Below are 23,580 nucleotides of genomic sequence, written 5' to 3' on the forward strand. Positions count from 1 at the left end.
AACAGGATGTCCCCGGGCAACATATTTTTCGAGAGTCAATTTAGGACATATTCCTTCTTCTTTTTTTGGTCAAGTAAAAGGTATATATATTCATTATCGAGACACAAAAAAAAAAAAAAAAAAAGTCGATTTATGATGTTGAGTTTCGAATAGAGGATTGTCAAATTTATATATTTTCATAGTTTGATCTCTATTAATATTCGAAAGATCGAGAGACAATTGCTTCCATCGATGATAAAAAAATTGTAATTGCTTCTAAATATGTTAAGGACTTCATGGACATCGTCCATTGGACAATCTCAATCATCAGTGTTATTTCAAGTGGGGTTGTTATTTCAGGTGGGGTCGTGCAATTATTGGCTATGATTTGGATTCAAGCACAAAATATTTTTACTTGAGAAGAACCCAAGACTTAGCTCAATACATACTGCGTAGCGTTGGGGCACATAATTTCAGAGAACAGGTGGAGAGTTAGATCGTGATTATTACCAAAGCAATCGGCTATCATTAAGACAAGCAATAGATTTAAGCATTTGAATGACATGCCATCATTTTGAGGATCGGCGCAAGAGACAAACACCAATATTCTATTTTTTGAAATCTCTCTTCTTGATTCAATGACTCTTACAACGCATATCCCTCTAGTGAGAGCCCCTGAGTTTGGAAAGGAAGGATATCTCACTCATAAAACTCAACCATTCACTTGCTCGACTTCACTTGAGCTTAAGGAATGAATGACCAGAACAGGGCAATAACCTAGAAAGAACAAGGCCATTAGAGAAGGAGGGGGGCTGGGGGAAACTAAATAGACAGTTAAGGTTTAGGAACTCATGGCATTCTATCCAACCTAATCATTTTTCAGTTCTCGTTTTCTCAATGAAACGATTTCCTGGGTAGTATTGTCATCTACATCAGAAAATCTAGACTGAGGCTGTGCAAGCTACAAGTACGGTTTGATTTACTACTAGAACAAAAGAGACTCGGAAACAAAAGAAAAGGACTCAAGATCGGTAAGTTTGACCCCAAAAGTTCACCCATAGCTCACAGAGGAAATAAGGCCTTCTATTCAATCAGATGATTAGAAAGAAAACCCACAGATCCGTATTACACAAAACAGCAGTTTCTAATCTACTTGAAGATACAGCCTGAGAAAAATTGTAATATTCTCAGAGAAAAGAAAAATGGAGGGAAACCAATGAGGCCAACAGGAAAATTTTTCAGATCTAAATGGTATGCCGTCGACTCCCAACAAGTCAAGTTTCAACTATGAAGACAATTGGTGCTAAGAAGCATCTTTGAATACCAGAACGGCATTTTACGAATCTGAACCATCAGCGAAGGGTTTCAGAGCATCTTCTTTACCATTAACATAGTATTCGACAACCGCCCTTCATGCGCAGAAGCTTGTCGTGATGGTAGTTTACATGAACAATCACGGGCTTCATTTTGCTGAGGAAGGCATCTTTTCTGACAGTCCTATAGAGGACCTTACTATTCATAAAGAGATAAAAGTCCATCGTCCTCTTGGCAGCATGGAGACCTTCATGCCCGTTATGTGAAGGAAAAAAGAGTTCCTCATTGAAAACCGCTTGGTCCCAGGCATTTTCCTGAGAAAGCCTAGCAGCCACACGATCAAGGAGCTCGATTGAAGGGATGGTGGGTCTGATATAAAAGAAACCACAATTATAAACCGAGATACGAGTCGTATGACCGTCTCTGGTCCAATCCATTCCAGGCTCGTCAAAGACATCATCGAACCCGTAAGCAGTCCTGTTGTCATGACCATCTGACATGGACTCCACATCTGAATCTCGGTATAGATGGTCAAACGGGTTTTGCAAGTAGACTATGTCGACATCAGAGAGAAGAACACTATATACCAACTGCAAAAAATTCCCTCAAAATGCGGAATTTCAATCCTGAAACAGCACGACTCCCTCCTGTCCTTCCTACGGAATCGTCTTCATCTGGATCTCTTTTGTATACAGGAACGCCGTTTGACTCACAGAACTTACCAATATCTTCATCCAGAGGAACCATCAAATAATTAAGTATACCCACCCTCTTTATGTTGGTGAACCAAACTTCCAACAAATCCTTCACATTTGAGTTGGCCAGGGCAACTATGAGCTCTCTATTAACTGCGACTTTCTCCAATATGTTTGCCAATCTTGGATTCGCAGATTCATCTGGGACAACAGCGGGATTGGTTCTTGAACCCTTAACAGTACCAAATGGCCCAGCTTTCTGCTGTTTACCCAACGCAAGAACTTGCTTCTGAGCCTGATCTTTCCCCTGTTCAGCTAACTTAAGCTTTTCCATCAACTCCCTAACTTCCTTTTCTAGCTCAGCATTTTTCTGCGAAACAGCCACGTTCTCCAACTTCAACATGTTCATTCGCTCAGATGATTCTCAAGAGGTGGAAGAGGACTCTCCCTAGCAGGCAGACAATAAAAGAAGTTGTTTATGGCATTTGCAGGATAACACCAAAAACAAGTTAATACCCATCAATCCATCAAATATATGAACTACTTTTCCATTTAAGACTCATGTCTCATTCACACATCTCAGGCCGTCGTTCACATATTTCAACCTGAAAACAAACGATTTAATATAACAAGGAACCATTTTGACTTATATGTCTGCAGCAAATGAAGAATAGCTCATGTAGCGAGAGGATGACGGACAAGCATGTTGAAGCAGAACCTGTTTCCCTTCGGATGAAAAACAAGCCCAGCATTTTCGTTTCTTACAAGAAAGTCCTTTACTCTTCAGGTAAAAGCATCCCAAGTACATATTCAGTTCTTTCATGAAGTAAACCTCGACTGATGTCTCAATTCAAGCAATCCTGACCTAAAATTCATGCAATATCACGGTAACATCGGAAGAAAGGAATCTTCAAACAATAAGTCTCAACCTTCAAAGGTCAAAATCCAGATTGTAAATTTAGACATCATTAATCCATTTGTTTCGCAGAAAATGTAACGTTTTCGGAAATTATTTTCCAGAAAGCCATTTTTCAGGAAAATAACCATATTTTTCGGTGTTTGATTGAAATTTGAAAATGAACTAAAATATGTTTTCTACCATTTGATATTTTGGCGACCTCGAGCCTTGCTTGGCTCGCTGGATCTAATGAGGACCAAGCTTTCTGGCCTCAAGCAAGCTTGACTTTGCCAAATCCGCCATCACTAGCTTGTGGTGAGGCCAGAGCTTGCCAATGGCCAGTCGTTGGCTTGTCGCCATGACCGACAACGATTCATGGAAGAAGAAGAAAAAAGAAATAAAAAAAAAATAAAAAAAAAAACTTGATATTTTAAAAAAAAAACATAAAAATAAAAGGAACATGTGTTTGGTGAAAGAAAGTGAGATGGAAGAAGGAGACTTAGATCGTTGAAGTGCCAAAACTTGACACGAGGGATATTTAAGTGTCAAAAGTTAGGAAATATACACTTAAGTACAAGAATTAAAGCAAAATGTATTATTTAAGTGTCAATAACGAGAAAATCCGACCAAAATACCGATGTATTATTTTTCCAATGAGACCACATGGCTAGATAAGCTAAAAACGATGTTTTTTGTATGTTGACGTGATAGATAAGCAAAAAAAATGTTGTTTACATTGGTTTGAATTTTAATATAAATATTTATTAAATTCAATTTAAAAATAAATTATTTAATTAAAAAAGAAGTTGCAAGTGTTGGGCAAGAGCTATGCAAGCTGGTGACGGTGGCGAGGCGATGGTGAGGGCTTGCATAGCCCTCACCCAATGCTTGCAACTTTTTTTTTTTAATTAATAATTTTAGTTTTGAATTTAGTTTAATTAATATTTATATTAAAATTCAATTAAGAGTCATTCCTCTTATTCGAATTTTAATATAAATATTAACTAAACTAAATTTAAAACTAAAATAAAAAAAATAAAAAAAATGCAGTCATCACCATTTTGCCATCCTCCTTTTTTAAAAAAATTTAGTTTTTAATTTAATTTAATTAATATTTATATTACAATTCAAACGAGACAAAACAACGTTGTTTTGAATCTTTTTTGCTAACTCAACTCTCCGGTGAGCCACATAGGAGAATTATATTAATAAAAATTATCACATAAGATGCCAAGCCAAGATTGTTGGATTTGACACTCAAGTATCCTAATTTTTAAAAAATGGTTAATACATTGAAAAATCCCAAAATTGGTACACATGTGACAAGTTTACCCAAAACTATTTTTTTGACCATTAAAAACCCCAAACCGGTATACCTTTGACAAATTTACCCTAAACTGGTAGACTTGTGACAAATTTACCCTATATTAGTTTTAGTTAAATTTTCTTGTTAAATTATAAAGTTAAATAATACGTGACAATTGACCGGTATATCAATTTGGGATTTTACACTCTGTTTGTCACAATTTATAATTTTTGTGATTTTTGTGGTATTGATTTAATTTTTTCGGATGGTATATTAGTCACAAATTTACCAATTTTGGGTTTTTGTGGTCGAATAAATTAGTTTGGGGTAAATTTGTCATAAATGTACCAGGTTTTTTTTTTATAGTTAGTCGGTGTAAATTTGTCACATGTGTACACGTTTGGAGTTTTTCATGGTAAAAAAAAATAGTTTGGGGTAAATTTGTCACAAGTGTACCAGTTTGGAGTTTTTTAAGGTATTAACCCTTAAAAATGGGCACTAAAGTGTAAATTTCGTAAGTTTTGACAGTTAAGTGTCGCCTATGTCAAATTTTGACACTTTTGCTATTCTTTTGTCGTGAAAGGAGTTATGGAAACTATTTTTTACTTTTTAAAAGTAGAAAACATTTCCCCACTTTTGAATGTGTTTATTTTTAATAATAGAAAACGTGAGAAAATTCCAAATAAGAGCTCGAAGTGCTTTCTTTTCTCAAATAAAAGTTTGAGGTAAACATTATTTTAAATAAGGGCTTAAAGTTGGCATATCAATTCCAAAGAAGAGCTTGAAGTGATTATGACTATTTCAAATAAAGGTTTGGTCTCGTTGGCTCGCTAGTCAGCAAAATATTCCGATTGATTAGAGATATTTTTGTCAAAACACAAGTTAAATTTAAATTAAATTAGATTAATTTTAAAAAAAAAATGGGCAGGAGGGCTCCCTCCTGCCTATGGCCATTGCCCCATTGCCAATGGGGTGACAACGTAGGCCGATGGGGTTGTTGGTGTAAGGGTCAGCAAGCCTACATGAGAGCCAATAACCTCGCCCTAATCGAGGCAAGGGCAGGTGACCCTTGCCTAGATTTAAGAGAGGTTTGCTGCCCTCTCTCACTTTTGATGAGGGCCAAAAGGCCCTTGCCTCTAGTCAACAAGGGTTATTGGCCCTAGCCTAAGCATCGGTGACGTCGCTGGCCTTTGCCATTGCCCTTTCGGCAATAGGGTAGCGACCATAGGCAAACGCCATGTGTTTTTCCTTTTTTTTTTTCATGAAAGAAAAAAATAAAAAAAGAGAAAAAATAAAATAAAATTTTAAATTTTAAAAGACGAAATTGCCTTTCATAATCAATGAATTCAAACTTTTCTTTGAAATTGATACAGGTACTTCAAGTCCTTATCTGAAATAAAGTTTATTCCAAGTTCTTATTTAGGAAAGTGAGGATATTTCAAATCCTTATTTAAAATAATATTCACTTTAGGTTTTTATTTGGAATTTTCGGAATTTTTTTTTCCTTGGTTAATTTATTTTTCATGAAATAAATATCGGAAAATTTGGAGAACGTTTTATTGGAAATTATTTTTCATGAAACATATAGAGAAAAAAATAACCTAAGATTTGACAAGATGGCGATTCCGAAGGGGGAGGGCCAGCGATGGAGAAAGAGCCCATCGAGGAGCAAGATAGTGAAGACACAGCCGATAGCAACGCCGACGGCAACGGGGCAGCGATTCTTGATTTCCCAAACGAGTGGGAGGAGCTGCCGCTTCGCATCAGGGGTCCATCTCTTCGGCCACTCATCTCTCTCTCTCGACTGAATATAAAAGCTTCAAAGCTCAGGACGAAAGACGAGTGCAACGAGATTGTGGGGTCGGGCGGAAGAGAGACGGGGCGTTTCCCAGTTCAAGAAAACGCACGACTGATTCAACCCAAGTATCACCGACGGGATTCGAAGGGTTTAACGTCTGAATCGCAAGAGATGTCTTTGCTTCTTATTCTACTTTCGGACGCGCGAATCTTTGGAGTACCTTAATTTTTGCCAAATGAATCTTAAGTCTTATAATTTACGATAGGTATCTTAACCAAAATCGGAGTAAAATGAATCTGAGTGCCAATCCGCCAAAATCCGGCCAAAATATCGACGTGGCATTTTTCCGGTGAACCGAGCCCAAAATGACGCCGTTTTGCACGCTGACGTGGCCAAAATGGCATCGTTTTGCTAACGTGGCAAAAAAATAAAATAAAATAATTAATACCCTTCGAGTATTCCAAATTGCATGAGAAAAATGAGAGTAACCTAGAAATCGATCACTGATCCAATTTGAGTACCTCTACGATAGACCTCAACGAAAACGAAGAGTAACGGTAGCAAGTGATTGAGTTAAATTAAATTTATTTAAAATATTTAAAAATAATAATTTTAAAATTAATTTTAGTTAAAATTTTAAATTAATTTTTAAAATTAAATTCAGTTGAAATATTAAAAAATTAATAATTAAAAAAAAAAAAGGAAAGGGGGCGGCTGAGGGCTTGAGGGCTTTCCTTTTTTTTTTTTTTTTAATTTAAAATTTTTAATTATTAATTTTTTTAATATTTCAACTAAATTTAATTTTAAATATTTTAGCTAAATTTAATTTAATTTTTTAATTTTTAATTTTTTTTTTTTTTACTACGTCAGCCCAAAACGACGCCGTTTTGGCCACGTCACGCGTCTGCAAAACGACGTCGTTTTGGGCGTCATTCGGAAAAACGCCACGTTGACGTTTTGGTCGGACTTTACTGGGTAGTGACACTCAAGTGATCTTTTTTCGAATGTGGCACTTAAGTGTACATTTTGTAAGTTATGGCACTTTAAGTGTCCCTTTCGCCAAAGTTATAGTACTTGAAGCGTTTTTTTGCCCTATTTTCGAGAGCGCGATCGAGCTTTGGCACTCGACGGACACTTCGGATGCAAGAAAAGTCCAAAAATGGCAGTCGCAGCAAAGAGAGAAGACTCTCAATTGGGCCCAAAAACAAGAGAAGAAAAGACTCAAGTTTGATCCCCCCCTCGGCATGTCTGTCTTTCTCTTCTGTCTTTTCTCTTTGTATCATGCGTCTCGGTTCGGGAAGTAAACGAAGGGGGAGCAGGTAAAGACGGCTAAATGACAAATTTGACCCCCAATATACACGCACTGCATGTCAGCGCGATCTACTTACATCAATTCAGGTCGGCGCGAAAACTGGGGCCCGCATTTCGTATGTTGGAACTCATCGTGAGAATGTTTCGCTGAACGAAGCGCAGCCCAGATCACATCAGAGGCCCGGCAATAAAAAAGTTATCGAAAGTCCCTAAATTTATTTGAAGCGGGCATGTTGAGATGGTGATTTCATGAATAGCTCCAATGAATTTTTGGTCAACTCTTTGAAAGACCCGTATCCCCTTTTTCATTCTCGGATCCTTTCCGATAACAGAGCAGAAGTAGAGAAGTCCACTAATTAGCGAGAGGAGAGGATGAATATTTTAAATGGGAACTAACAAATTTCCCGGCCGATGGTGACAATTTGGCATCTGAAACCAATTGGGCCGAGAAAAGTCAACAGAGCAGAAGTAGAGCAGCCCATGGATTAGTGAGAGGACAGGATGAATGCTTTGAATGGGAACTGACAAATTTCCCAGCCGATAGTGAGTATTTGGCATCTGAAGCCAATTGGGCCGAGGAACAAATCTCTCAGCCAATGGTGATGCTTCGGCATCTGAAGCCAAATGGGCTGCGAAAAGTCAACGATCCAGAGATGGAATTACTTTTGTATAGATTGGGGTCCGAATATAGGATGTCATGGCTTACGACCTTGAAATGATGTGGCCTTAAACAACTGTTAATTTCATCGCATGTTTTTATCAGGAAAAATATAAAAACCTGTATTTATCTTTGCTTTCTCATTGAAAAACTAAGCTGAACTGTTTCCCATGGTGTTGGAACTTCAGAAGATCCATGTTTTAGATCGTTGATCTTGATAGCTACTTTTTTTTTTTTTTTTTGGTCGGAAGGGTAGCTAGCCACTTGAAGATAACAATTTCGAGATAAACCTCTGTGGAAGTCACAAAATCGTGATGCCCTTCACTATAGCGAGCATCCATATTTACAAAGTGTGGACAATAGTGCGTGCGATATCCTGGAAGCGCTCCTGAAGCTGAACTATGCCTGGATTATGAAGCCAAAGATCTTGATTCCCAGCCTAAACCCACTAAATGTCCAGTGGACTAGATTGATCAAAGCTCATATCCCAACTCAGAGCTTGCAACTTGCAGTTCCGCAAGTAGGCCCTCTTCCTTGTTAACCTCTGTGAAATGTCAAACCCTATTACTTCATGATAAATATCAAGCAAGCGAAGTATCGGCATGACGTGGGCAAAGAAACGTCGATCTTCATGTCCTAGTTCTGACTTTGATTTTGGCTCCCCGGGCCTTCAATAGCGGCGTTATCTTGCCCTTCTGGTGGAATGAGCACTGTCCCTTCAGAATCTCGTTTGCTGATCCAAAGGGCAGAGAAAGGAAACCCATATGAGACACCAAGAAGGATAAATCCGTATTAAGATGTGAACCCCATAGTAAAACTCAGATCAGGACAATTTTGATAGATCCTCGCACTATGTAATTCTCATCAGCCCAAGTTCAGGCTCATCACTAATAACAGAGAGAAATCCATAGTCCAAGTTGGCATAAGTATAAACCCGATACCAAAGTCCCTGTAGTTAGTCTTCTTGCAAAGAGGAATTCCGCCTGGTGTGCACTCACGAATTTGTTCTGCGAGTTGAAAATCCATCAAAGCCGTGCATTTTGCATCACATGGTGATTCTAATATTAATCCAAGTCCATATTACAGAATGAGCCAGCAAAACGGAAACAGAGTTTCAACCAATTACCAATAGATATACAATTATTATTGATGGATTTATGAGATGGGCTTAAGGCCCGTCCGCCCATGCTGGGCCCAAAAGGCCCGGCCCACGGGAATAGGGCCCGTGGAAAGAAGGGGGTATAAAAGGGAGGAGAGAGAGAGAGAAAAGTACCGTTTAATTAAAACAAACGACGTACGCTTCTCCCTCTCCCTCTCTCTGTCGTTTTCCACCAAAAGGAAAACAAAGTGACTCCCGGCGTTTTTCCTTCACCGGATCAACAGGACCAAGATTCTCTTCCTCCATTGACGACGGTGTTTAATCAGTGCTAACAAGGTACGCTCGACTCCGTGGTGTGCTTTACGATCGGTGATACGTGTCGTTTTCTTGGGCTTCGCTTCCGCATTGATTTAGGGGTTCGATTTAGTGTCGAATCCGGTTTTCGGGGATCAGTAATACCCAACATTGGTATCAGAGCCCCGTTTCACGTTTTTCCCGATCAATTCTGATGTTTTTGATTGATTTTTCGCGAAATCCCTTCGGCCGTACGGAACCGGGTGAAAATCCCGACACCCGAGCGCTGTTCGGCCATTTTTCTGAGTTTCCGTAAGTTGGAATCAAATTCCGAAGGCACTGGGTGAAAGCGACGTCGAGACGAGTCCGCGACATATCGTGCGTCGCGGAAGACGCCCGCACGCGCCCACACGCGCGGCCACAAGCCGCTGCGCGTGGGCGCCACGCGCCCGGCGGCTATGGCCGGCGCGTGCGCCACACGCCGCGGTGCCGAACCGGCACGTGCGCGCCGGCAATCACGGCGAACGGCACGCGCCGGTCCGCGGACCGACGCGTGCCGACGTCATCGTGGCGTCATCCAACGGTCGGTAACCGCTTGGATGACGTCACCGATGACGTCATCACGGGCGACGGTTGGCCGGCCGGCGACCCGACCCGCGACCCGACCCGACCTGCCGACGAAGGCACGCGCCGCACGTGTCGGATGACGCGTCGCGTGACGTCATTCCCGCACGCGCGAGGCACGTGCGGTCGGTCCGTGCGAAGCGGTCCGACCGGCCGTCGGTCCTACGGTTCGACCGGTCCGACCGGTCCGACCCGCGCGACCGTTGACCCGTTGACCGTTGACCGACGACCGTTGACCGTTGACTTGACCGTTGACCCAAAAAAAAAAAAAAAAAAAAGGAATTTGTTTCTTTTCAATTATGTCTGTGTGGGTTGTAGGTAGTCCATTTTTTATTCTGCATTTGTTGCATGAATCATGGAAATTTATGTATTTTCCATTTTGTTTATTATGGATTATAAGTGATCCATTTTAGTTCTGCATTTGTTGCATAAACTATGATGCGTAATGCACGGATACCGCAATCCCGAGAACGGACGAAGGAAGAGCTAGACTGAAAAGGCTGATGAAAGAGTTAGTTGATTTTGGTGGCTTGATGGTGATTTAGTATCACATATGGTCAAGGTCAATCGATGATACAGAAATCATCAATAATGGTTATCTTATGCCGGATTTTGAGAAGGTGCCGGCTTTGTTGAACACTCTTCCACCAATGGCAAGCGGTGTTAGATCGGCTATGGGAGGTCAACGTGGTCCCGGTTATAGGAGGTTGGTGGAAGCTTTTGTAAGAGAGTACTATAAGATTGAGTTGGCCAAAACTTTAACCCTTAGATTGTGCGCTACGTGGCGCAGAGTGAATGCGCCTTGGTGGCGACATAAGAGCTCTCCAAAAGTTTTTCCATGGTTGGCAAATGTACCTTCAGTTTTCTCATATGTTTTGGCTTATAGATTAGAAGGACATTCCTAATTATTTCTTAGATTAATTATGAGATGTTTTATGGATGTAAATATCTCTTTCCAAGTTGATATTTTTCTTTGTATATATTGCTCAGTGTAATGTATAGTTGTATTATGTGGAAGCATTGTTATTTTATTCGATGTTAGATAATATTTGCTTTCTGTTACTGCTGATTGCTGTGGGTAGTTATAGAAGTTTTTGTAACTTCATAGAATTGATTTTGCATATGACAATCATATTAATGATAGTTTTAAGTTAGGATTTTTGGAGGATGATTGGAAACGTAGTGACCTTTTGATTCTGAAGCCTTACTTAAAATTAATCATTAATATGATGGGTCTATGTAAATAGGGATGCATAAATGATAGGCATTAATTATTCGTGCATGTATGTCCGATGTGTTCAGACTGATGTACTAAATATTGTAATTTCCCTAAGTGTTCACAATTTGATGAATTTGTGTTTTCATCATTAATGCCTATGAATCTTTGTTTGATCTTTATGCATCTTAATGCTTAGTGCATTACTTTAAGTTAGGAAGTATGTTGGACAGATATAAGATTAGCCCACTCACACGGGTAATCGCCTCTATTTACTATGTGATAAATAGAGATGAGACTGTTTTTAAGCTTATTATCTAAGTGATAATCGAGAGCTCAAGCTTAAAACACGTATGTCGCCTTAACTAGGTGTTAAGATGAGGACATAATACTTACTATGTCTGAAAGTAAAATACCCCACATGTTTTACTTTATCTGTCTATGATGCCAGATGTGAGTTCTGATGAATTTTGTAAATGAGTAGATACGTGAACTCAAGTTAGACATTGGGTATGTCTGAACTATCATCTGTACGGTATTGAAAGTGTAAACATACGCTCCATGGGAAAGGAGTTAATACCGTAATACGTATTTCATACTACGTATGCATGAGACGACCAATAAGAGTGGCAAAGTTTGATCTCAACTTTTTTATGTCGTGTGAGACTCTTGAGGAAAAAGAGTTCCTCAATTTTTAGTCCCCTCATGACTCTTACTTATTCTCAAGATTTCTATTTAGTGTTTGCTATCTTAGGATGTTGCCAATGGTCATGAGTTTGATTCGATCTAATGGGGCATTTCTAGAAAAGCAAGCTGAACTGAAATTGAGAGTTTGAAGGAAAGAGGAAGATTGATTTTGGAGAATCACATTGTAGTTTTGTATTCACCGGTTAACCAATTATGATTGTCTTTGGGATAATCATAATTGTGAATACAATATATATATCATTGTTTGAAAAGAGATCAAGAGAGATATAAATGTGATCGATCGATCTAGGGTACTGCATACTAAATCTACTCGAAGTGTGACGCTCATTATGAGCTGCTATATATTCCTAACCGGATGTATAGCAACGAGCTCTCAAAGTATGCTTTGGTCGCACGGATTATTCACTGGTATGAATGTTGAAGAGAGAAAAGAGAATTCCATTCGGCCCACCATGTTAAGTGAGAGTCTATGATGGATTTTTCTCGATGGGGCTGAGTAGGGCCTGTCCGCCCATGCTGGTTTTGGACCACCCTGTGCGAGTGGGAGATGATGGATTTATGAGATGGGCTTAAGGCCCGTTCGCCCCATCTTTGGGCCCAAAAGGCCCGGCCCACGGGAATAGGGCCCGTGGAAAGAAGGGGTATAAAGGGAGGAGAGAGAGAGAAAAAGGCACCGTTTAATTAAAACAAACGACGTACGCTTCTCCCTCTCCCTCTCTCTGTCGTTTTCCTCCAAAAGGAAAACAGTGACTCCCGAAGGCGTTTTTCCTTCACCGGATCAACAGGACCAAGATTCTCTTCCTCCATTGACGACGGTGTTTAATCTGTGGCTAACAAGGTACGCTCGACTCCGTGGTGTGCTTTACGATCGGTGATACGTGTCGTTTTCTTGGGCTTCACTTCCGCATTGATTTAGGGGTTCGATTTAGTGTCGAATCCGGTTTTCGGGGATCAGTAATTCCCAACAATTATCAACAAACTTCTCTAGCAGCAATTGCTGCTCTCAAAACCCATCAGCCGCAGATTTAGAAGCTTGAGGGTGACGTGTATTAGAAAATGAGCATGGGAATATAGAGAGGAAAACAAACTGGAAGAGACTGACAATATATTCTGTGGAAGTCTGGATTACGTTAAAAGCCGATACGAGAAAGTAGGAATCTTTCCAATGACAGATGCTACATACGAAGTCGACGTAGCTAATGACTCACTTGGACGGCTTACCTTAAATCTCTGCTTTGGCAACTTGCGTGCCGGTTGAGTTAAAAAATCCATGAGTAGGTGAACTGGTGAGTATATTAGCAAAATGTTTTTTTACTCAATCATTACCACTAGAAGTTGAGATTTTGGCTTATTCAAGGGAGATCCAATCAATGAGAACATAATGTCGAGCTTGAACGGCGAATGTCTGCCCAACACGCATGCTTTAATAATTAATACTTCATCCCATCAAGGCAAGCAAAAGCGATCATCTTCAAAATTTTGAAGAATGCTTTAGAGAGCTTGGGTAATTCTTTCTTGAAGAGAATTGAATTGGAGAAGGCAAAATCCCTATTCAATTTATATAAGTTTGGTCTAGCTTTTCCTTTATGTCAACAATTTTGATAGCATTGAATACATGGAAAACATAATGGAATCTGAGCCTAATCTCTAGCTCTCTCCCTACGTGAATTGAAGAAGTGAAGCAAGCTAGCCTTGCGAAGATTAAGTTTGAACAACAAAGCTCTCTGATTTGTATCATCTGCATTTTTCTCTTGATATCATTCATCATGACAAACTCTTTGCAATATTCGATGCATGATCAATATGTTTTTGGGTTGGCCGATATGATTGGAAAATTGTATGATGATATGGAAGAGGGGCTTAATAAAATGCGTCTTGCTATGAAAAAGATGGAGATAGATCTGAAGTTGAATATTTAGCGAAATTTCATGATTCAAAAACTGTTAGCATACTTATTTTTGTAGCTACTTTTAGTCTCACCGCTATATGCCTCTTCAAGTAACGCGCAGCTTGGTGACTTCAGTGTTCGTGAGAACATAATACATGTTGCAAATAGTTCTCATTTTATTTAAAAGATTACTAACACTTTGGTGGTCTACATCTAAAATGCGAGTTTGAAGATCCACAAGGAAATACAATTCATTCTTAAAGCATAAAATGTGAACTAGCTGCAGCATGAAATACTATATTCTCATTAATATCGAGATAGACGTAAATCACCAAAATGTGCATCACTTGAAGATTCACACAACACATCAGCAAAAGTAAAAGTAGCTATAGAGGTACGTGTGTCAATATTGTAGACAATAAATCCCATTTTGAATCATGCAATTTCACCAAATATTCTAAAGCTTCTCTTCCATATCATACAATTTGTCAATCTTATCGTCCAACCAAAGCTAGTCATGATAAATGATAGCAAGAGAATTTACTTTCCAACAAGTCCCTTAAATTTAAATCCGATTTAGGATATCCTTTGAGTAAATTAAACTCAAATAAAAGTTTGAAAAATATTGTTCGACAATAAAGAAAAAATTGTTGCTAATTGCTAAATAGAGATGTACAAAATGAAAGCTTTAATAGAATAAAGGTATAAATGCAGACAAATGCATATTAGAGAACTTTTTTTTTTTTTTTAATATCCAGGACCTACCGCTATTTAGATGTCAGTATCTGCCTCACCGTAAGCCACTATTTAGATGTTAGTACTTGGAGGGGGCTAGCCTTGGACCCCAACACCAAGGCCCCTCACTAAGACATTTTAGCAACAAGAGGGTTCAAACTCTCGACCTCGGCGATGAGGGAGAGAACGTACACCAACTGCGCTACCCGTGGTTGGGTCATATCAGAAAACTTTGTGCAAGGATAACTTAGAAATAAAGATTAGATTTGTTCTCTATACATTTAATACTATCAAAACAGTTGGCATCCAAAAGAAAAACTAGACCAAACTTTATCTAGACAGCTAGGGAGTTTATTTTTTCCAATGTAACTCTTTTAGAAAGGAATTATCAAGTTTTCTATTCAAATGGAGAAAAACAAGAATGTAAGAAGGCAGACTTGCCTGACTGCAGCAAGGAAGATGCTAAAGAAATGGTTAAAAAACAACAAACTTGGTCTATCTAGCATATTTCAAGGGTCAAAGGTGGGTCAGACTTCTTCTGGACATTTTCATGACCCCATATCATGGTTACGCCTGAAATAACTTTCTATAGAGGGGAAAAATCTCAGAAAAAGCTTTCACGCTACTAAGCTCTGGCAGTGCATGTTGATAAATAGGTTTGCCATTTAGCATAAGCCCTTGACACGAGAAAATCAATTTTCTGCAGAAGCGTCTACAGATAAACCTTAAAGAGCATAGAGTTAAATAACAAGTTCAGGTGAGATCTTTGACATAAACAGCAGTGAAACTTCATTGCATCTCCACGTTTTAGACTATAATTCAGTGGTATATCATAATTAATCTCAAACAAAATCCGAGATAGGATATTCTTACGAAAAAGTCCAACACTCTGCTGTGACCTTTGAGAAAAGATAAACCTAAAAACTGGGAAAGACCATAATGGAGTTCAGAGACTCACAAAAAGAGAATTTGTGGCAAACACTTCTGCAACGTTAAATGTTCCATAAGCTTCAATAGTCAACTACTACCATAAGATATGACTAAGAGTGTTGGCATGGAATTAAGATTCTCAGCCTCCACGACTAAAACCACAGCTCGTCGTGGCTACCAGGTTAGATGGACAGTGTTCGAGTTCTCCACTTCACCCAGCCTCATGTTCATGTTAGATAGCTGCAGAGACTAGTAGAACTCCCTACCCACCCATGCTTCTCTTTATGACCACACTACTGGAGTATTTCTAGTATCACATAATACATTGATGGCAGAGACTCCAACCAACCTTTTTCTGGTAATGGAAATCACATGAGATGGTTGATCCCTTGCCTCACCGTTCTAAGGTTATCATAAGAAGATTGACTGGTTGGTACATATTATCGCAACGAGCATACCCGACAGCTGCATTATCAATACATATTAAGAAGAGGACCACATTCGTCGATGCATGGACAACCATAGAATTCATTTGGCCATTCTACATTGTATCATTTCTTAGTGAGTGTGATGAGTTTGCTGGGCCTTTTGTAGCTTCCTTTCCGGGGATATGATCTTTGGGCCGAACGAAATCATGGTTGTCTATGCAAGACCTTCATTTGTTGGGATCTTCATATAGTCTTGATGTTGATATTAAAATCATAAACATCAAGATTAATCAACATAAACAACCAATAATCAAGAACAAATTAGATCCATATATAAATGTAGAACACCATAAATGATATGCATGACGGAATTATATCATACCTATTTGATCGAGCCATTACTTTACTCAAAGGAAATAAATTTAATTGGGAATCAACGATTTATAAGAATACTAGATCTTTCTCTTTTTAACCTATTTTAGTATAACGGCTTTCAATGGGATTAAAACAACTAATAAGTATGACCTATCATTTTATAGGTTAGAGAGAAGGCCTAGCAAACCATAATCACTTAGTTGCCAATGGGGCCTTTCTCATTATGGGTTTCAGTTGAATGCAATTGTCCACACTTTACTACTCATCTAAGCTCATATTGATAGATGTCAAAACTTAATTCAATAGAATTACTAAAGGGTTTTACATATATTGAAATATCCATTAATCTCATCATTTAAAATAGAAAACCAATTAATTAATGTAAGCCCATATTCAGGAAATTTCCAACACTTGATCCTAAGTGAACAAAAATTATAGATTGATACGATCCTATAGATCTTAGCAATCTAATTTTCACAAATCCTAACATTGCAATCTGCCTAACTAGATGTTCAGGTCATAGAACTATTGACTTTCTTGTAAATCTAGTTAAGAGATGACATGAGCTGTATAGTCACGCCTTTTCTCTTTTTGTTATCATGAGTGGATCTTTATGTTCAAGATTGCATTATCACTTTCAAGATTCGCTTCATTCAGGCCAGATCAGCGTTGCCATTATATGATAATGTCCAATCTTGGTGTTCTTGCGCATTCATGGCGAGTTTTGAATGGTTTTACATGTCTTCGCGTGATTCTTGAAAGTTCTTATATTTCTTGCATGGATCTTCGGCGTTCTGGCACGTTCTTGATGAATCTTGAGGGTTCTTCCATGTTATGTTACCATGTGTTCTTCCATGCCCAGGGTGCTTTGGCGAGGGAAGTCTATCCCGAAGACCAGCTAAGGCAGAACGATTCAAGAATCTCCGAGAGGAGTGGGAAAATTCACTTCATTTGCGATAACTCCTTGAGGGAGTTTATCGGTGACCGGGACCGGGAAACGTTGCGAATTCCCCTGGTGAGAGTGGCCTCCGCGTTCTCCAACGAGCCCTTGGGGGTCTGCGAGCCCATGAAATGCATGAACCCTTCATTCGACGGACGCAACGCTTCGGTCTGGCCCTCCATTTGGGAGTCTCTGGCAGCGCATTCGACAGCGGCGGTGACGGTGGGGCCTCCGATTTTCCCCATCGGCGCTGCGAGGACGATCTCTCGCTTGGCTTGCCGAGAGGGGTTTTGAGCACGGAGAAAGAGATGAAGAGAAGAAGAGGTTAATTCGAAAGATCGAAAGGCCTCTCTCCTCTTCTCCCACCGGGTGACTCCGACACTCCGTGGGTTGGGTCTGGATTGGGTTTGACGAACCTAGACTCGTGTCAAGATTCATCAAGAACAGGGCAATATCCAAGAAAGAACAAGGCCATCAGAGAAGGAGCGGGGCTGGGCGAAACTAAATAGACACAGTTAAGGTTTTAAGAGTTCACGGCATTCTATCCCACCTTGCCATTTTTCAGTGCTCGTTTTCTCAATCAAACGATTTCCTGGGTAGTACATCTACATCAGAAAATCTAGAATGAGGCTGTGCAGACTACAAGTACAGTTTGATTTACTACTAGAATAAAAGAGACTCAGAAACAAAAGAAAAGGATTCCAGATCAGTAGGTTTGACCCGAAAAGTTCACCCATAGCTTACAGAGGAAAGAAGGCTTTTAAATCAGATGATTAGAAAGAATACCCACAGATCCATACTACATAAAACAGCAGTTTCTAAGCTCTTAACGATATAGACTGTGAAAAATTGTAATATTCCCAGAGAAAAAGAAAATGGAGGGAAACCACTGAGGCCAATGGGAAGAGTTTTCAGATCCGAGTGGTATGCCGTCGATTCCCAACAAGTCAAGCTTCAGCTAAGAAGACAATGGGTGCTAAGAAGCATCTTTGAATACCAGAACGGCATTTTACGAATCTGCACGATTGGGGAAGGGTTTTAGAGCATCTTCTTTACCATTAACATAGTATTCGACAACCGCCTTCATGCGCAGAAGCTTGTCGTGATGGTAGTTTACATGAACAATCACGGGCTTCATTTTTCTGAGGAAGGCATCTTTTATGACAGTCCTATAGAGGACCTTACTATTCATAAAGAGATAAAAGTCCATCGTCCTCTTGGCAGCATGGAGACCTTCATGCCCGTTATGTGAAGGAAAAAAGAGTTCCTCATTGAAAACCGCCTGGTCCCAGGCAGTTTCCTGAGAAAGCCGAGCAGCCACACGATCAAGGAGCTCGATTGAAGGGATGGTGGGTCTGATATAAAAGAAACCACAATTATAAACCGAGACACGATTCGTATGACCGTCTCTGGTCCAATCCATTCCAGGCTCGTCAAAGACATCATCGAACCCGTAAGCAGTCCTATTGTCATGACCATCTGTCATGGACTCCACATCTGAATCTCGATATAGATGGTCAAATGGGTTTTGCAAGTAGACTATGTCGATATCAGAGAGAAGAACACTATATCCCAACTGCAAAAATTCCCTCAAAATGCGGAATTTCAATCCTGAAACAGGACGACTCCCTCCTGTCCTTCCTACGGAATCAACGCCTTCATCTGGATCTCTTTTGTATACAGGAACACTGTTTGACTCACAGAACTTAGCCATATCCTCATCCAGAGCAACCACCAAATAATTAAGTATACCCACTCTTTTTATGTTGGTGAACCAAACTTCCAACAAATCCTTCACATTTGAGTTGGCCAGGGCAACTATGAGCTCTCTATTAACTGCGACTTTCTCCAATATCTTTGCCAATCTTGGATTCACAGATTCATCAGGGACAACAGTGGGATTGGTTCTTGAACCCTTAACGGTGCCAAATGGCCCGGCTTTCTGCTGTTTACCCAGCGCAAGAACTTGCTTCTGAGCCTGATCTTTCCCCTGTTCAGCTAACTTAAGCTTTTCCATCAATTCCCTAACTTCCTTTTTTAGCTCAGCATTTTTCTGTGAAAAAGCCACGTTCTCTGACTTCAACTTGTTCATTTGCTCAGATGATTCACAAGAGCTGGAAGAGGACTCTCCCTAGCAGGCAGAAAATAAAAGAAATTGTCTTTGGCATTTGCAGGATAACACGAAAAACACGTGAATGCCCATCATTCCATCAAATTTATGAACTACTTTTCCATTGAAGACTCATGTCTTATTCACACATCTCAGGCCCTCGTTCACATATTTCCAGCTGAAAACAAACGATGTAATATAACAAGGAACTATTTTGACTTATATGTCTGCAGCAAACGAAGAATAACTCAAGCAGCGAGAGGTGACAGACAAGCATGTTGAAGCAGAACTTGTTTCCCATCAGATGAAAAACAAGCCCAGAATTTTCGTTTCTTACAAGAAAGTCCATTTACTCGTCAGGTAAAAGCATCCCAAGTACACATTAAGTTCTTTCATGAAGTAAACCTCGACTGATGTCGTAACTCAAGCAATCCTGACCTAAAACTCATGCAATATCACAGTAACATCGCAGGACAGGAATCTTCAAACGATAAGTCTTAACCTTCTAAAGTAAAAATCCGGATTGTAAACTTAGACTTTATTAATTTGTTCATTTTGTAGAAAATGTGATGTTTTTGGAAATTATTTTCCAGAAAGACATTTTCTAGGAAAATAACCACATTTTTCTGAAGTAAACCTCGACTGATGTCGTAACCCAAGCAATCCTGACCTAAAACTCATGCAATATCACAGTAACATCGCAGGACGGGAATCTTCAAACGATAAGTCTCAACCTTCAAAAGTAAAAATCCAGATTGTAATATTAGACTTTATTAATTTGTTCATTTCGTAGAAAATGTGACGTTTTTGCAAATTATTTTCCCGGAAGACATTTTCCAAGAAAATAACCACATTTTTCTGGTGTTCAATTAAAATTTGAAAATGTACTAGAAAATGTTTTTTGCCATTCGGTACTCTAGCGACCTCGGCCGAGGCTTGAGCTCGCCTAGCTTGCCAGCCTCGGGCAAGCTCGACTTGGCCAGATCTCGCCTCGCCAATTTGTGGTGAGGCTAGAGCTTACTAATAGCAAGAAGAAGAAAAAAAGAAAGAAAATTAAAAACTTGATTTTTAAAAAAATAAAACATGAAAATAAATGAAAAATGTGTTTGGTGAAAGAAAGTGAGGTGGAAGATGTTATGAAAAATGAAGTAAAAAATATTTTCCCCACTTTTGAATGTAGTGAAAAACGTGAGAAAATTCCAAATATAGACCCGAAATACTCTCATTTTTTTAAATAAGAGTTTAAAGTGGACATTATTTCAAATAAGGGTCGAAATTGATATATTAGACCTAAAGAAGAGCCTAAAGTACTTATGGTGTTTTAAATAAGAGCCTAATCTCACTTGTTCATTGGTCGGCAAAATATTCGACAAATCAGAGATATTTTTGTCAAAATATAAGTTAAATTTTAATTTAAAAAGATTAATTTTTTTAAAAAAGACTTGGGTGGGAGGGAGTCCTTTCACTTATGGCTACTACCTCATTGCTAGTGGGTGGCAACGTAGGCCGGAGGGGTCACCGGCGAGAGGGCCAACAAGCTTGCGCAAGAGCTGGTAGCCTCGCCCAAACTAGGGTGAGGACAGGCGACCCTCGCCCAAGTTTGGGAGAGGGTTGCTGCCCTTTCTCGCTTCTGGCGAGGATTATCGGCTCTTGCTAGGCGCCGCGACCCTATTGGCCTTCGCCGCCATCCTATTGACGATGGGGGGGCGGCCATAGGTAGGTGAGAGGTGTTTTCCTTTTCTTTTCTTTTTACGAAGAGAAAAAAAAAGAATAAAAGAAAGAAAAAAAATTTTAAAAAAAAATTAAAAGATGAAATTGCCCTTTATAGCTGTGAGTTTAGGCCATTTCTTAAGATTTATTTAAGTACTTCATACTCTTATTTGAAACAAAATCCACTTCAGAGTTATATTTGAGAAAGTAAGAGTCTTTGATGCTCTTATTTGAAATAATATCAACTTCAAATCCTTATTTGAAAAAAATGATGACATTTCAAATTTTTATTTGGAATTTTTTCGAAAAACATATTCCTTGGTTAATTCATTTTCCATGAAACGAATATTGGAAAATTCGGAAAATGTTTATGTGGGCGTAGTTGAGATTAAAAAAAAAAGGAACCTGAGAATTGACGAGACGGCGATTCTGAAGAGGAGGGCCAGCGACGGAGAAAAGCCCAACGGGGAGCAAGAAAGTGAAGACACAGCCGATAGCAATGCCGACGGCAATGGCGGCGGCGATTCTTGATTTCCCAAACGAGTGGGAGGAGCCGCCGCTCCGCATCAGAGGCCCGTCTCTTCGACCAGTCATCTCTCTCTCTCTCTCTCTCTCTCTCGACTGAATATCAAAAGCTTCAAAGCTCAGGACGAGAGACGAGTGCAACGAGACCGGGGGGTCGGACGGGAGAGAGACGGGGCGTTTCCCAGTTCAAGAAAATGCACGACTGATTCAACCCAAGTATCACCGACTGGATTCGAAGGGTTTAACGTCTGAATCGTGAGACATGTCTTTGCTTCTTATTCAACTTCCGAGAGCGCGATCGAGCTTGGGTACTTAACGGACGCTTCGGATGCAAGGAAAGTCCAAAAACGGCAGTCGCAGCAAGGAGATGAGGCTCTCAATTGGGCCCAAAATACAAAGAAAGAGAGAAGAAAGGACTGTCCCTCCCCTCAGTATGTCTGTTTCTCTCCTTTGTCTTTTTCTTTATCCGGGCATGTACATAGATAGGAATGAAGGTGCTCTTAGCTCATCATAATTTGTTCCACCACGGCCTAGATGGTTTAATTATTAGATTGATTTACTAATTTTATTTCTTTAAAATTTATCGTCATTTGCTCTAGTTATTTCATACTATATTAAGTAAAGCAAAAAAGAAAAAAGAAAAAGTGAGTCTGATTACGTATAGATTTCCGTTTCTCTTTCTTCTTTTGATATGTTTTTATTTTAGTGAGCTTTCATTCTCCATCTTATTTCCAATTTAATTTCATTAATCTATTCCTTTTGGATAATTTTATCATACTTCGTGGACTACTATCTTTTAATGTTAGTTTTTTTTCCTATTATAACACTAATATAAATCTAATTATTTTGCATTTTGGAAATAAAAAAGAGTCTTATTTTCTACATTTCAAATAAAAATCAAAAACCATGGGACACATTGTTTCAAATCCATTCATGAAAATCCGTACGTGGTATATTTCTTTTTAATCTAAAGTAATTTGCTTCAAAATTAGTTAGTGTTTCTTTTCGTCATAAATTGCACTTTTTAGTGAAATAATAAATTTACTTGTATAAAAGTTACATCTTGATATGATATATGACCATACGTCAAGTAAAATGTGCTTTGATTTACTTTGAAATGGTCATGTATTATGAAAAGAGGTGAATCTCATGTGGTGGCAATATGATATAGTACTAACATCGCATGATGGATAAGAACTATATGACTATTTGTCCTTCACGCGTTTTGGGGTCAGCTCTCTCCTCAACTAGTGATGTGCAGTCATATCATCACAAACATGTGATTCATGCATGTCTATGCACAAAAGTAGAGGAGGTACACAAATAATGGAGGAAGGGGCCACATATATTCATTGGGTTTTGGAAATATTGGAGTGGCTGACACGTCCACATTGTACGAAATGATAAAGATGAACCATAAATTCCAGAAATGAATACAGACATCACGTGGTGGATAAATAATTGAATTCCAAGGACAACAAATAAAAGCAGCATCGACTAGCGTTGGGCTGATATTTCGAGTAGCTAATACGTTCATTAAGTTCAATCGAGCTATTAGATCTGGTGGAGCAAGATTCATGTAGAACTCATCATTATGTCTATACCAAAGTTCAATTTAGTATATATACTACTCTATTTTATAATAATTTCTCATTAAGAACAGTATTTCATGAGTTAGAGGATGCTAGAAAAAATCAGCACATACATAGCTTATCTATATATATATATAATGGAAAAAAATATTTTTATTGGTAATCGCACACTTGTAGAATAAAATGCATAAACTTTTATGTACACATGATATACCCCACTCAAAACTACATTCATTTACACTGATATTCGAACTTATCGTGTTATATTATTACTGTTAGTATCTTTTGGGCTTATGACATGGTCAACAATTTAGAAAAATTTCCAATGTCAACAGGATGATGCTTCCTCTTAAGAATGTCAATGTTCAATTCAGAAGAAGGTATGGCTTTCGCAGCCATCTTAAAGCCGAATGCGACTGGCAAAACGCAACTGCGAAGCCCGATTCC

The 23,580-nt window shown here is 39.1% G+C and overlaps 1 protein-coding gene and 1 pseudogene across 1 annotated transcript; both read right to left on the bottom strand.

The window, feature by feature from the left end:
- Positions 1-1,315: 1,315 nt before the first annotated feature.
- LOC104420541 lies at positions 1,316-17,441 on the bottom strand (annotated as a pseudogene).
- A 392-nt stretch (positions 17,442-17,833) lies between these two features.
- LOC104418818 (arabinosyltransferase RRA2) lies at positions 17,834-21,913 on the bottom strand. The gene is made up of 2 exons (XM_010030269.3): positions 21,422-21,913; positions 17,834-19,327 (listed from the first exon to the last, which is right to left on the bottom strand). Exons 1-2 carry the CDS (start codon positions 21,608-21,610, stop codon positions 18,206-18,208), a joined length of 1,311 nt encoding a protein of 436 aa, XP_010028571.2. The 5' UTR covers positions 21,611-21,913; the 3' UTR covers positions 17,834-18,205.
- Positions 21,914-23,580: the final 1,667 nt, after the last annotated feature.

This window comes from Eucalyptus grandis, chromosome 9 (assembly GCF_016545825.1).
Source record: "Eucalyptus grandis isolate ANBG69807.140 chromosome 9, ASM1654582v1, whole genome shotgun sequence".
Taxonomy (NCBI): domain Eukaryota; kingdom Viridiplantae; phylum Streptophyta; class Magnoliopsida; order Myrtales; family Myrtaceae; genus Eucalyptus; species Eucalyptus grandis.

What these genes read in the sequence shown, in the direction of transcription:
- LOC104418818 (XM_010030269.3), bottom strand. Translation starts at nt 21,610, where the DNA reads ATGACTGGTCGAAGAGACGGGCCTCTGATGCGGAGCGGCGGCTCCTCC. An exon ending in GCCGTCTCGTCAATTCTCAG is followed by an intron (nt 19,328 to 21,421) that starts GTTCCTTTTTTT and finishes TCTGCCTGCTAG; the next exon opens with GGAGAGTCCTCTTCCAGCTC.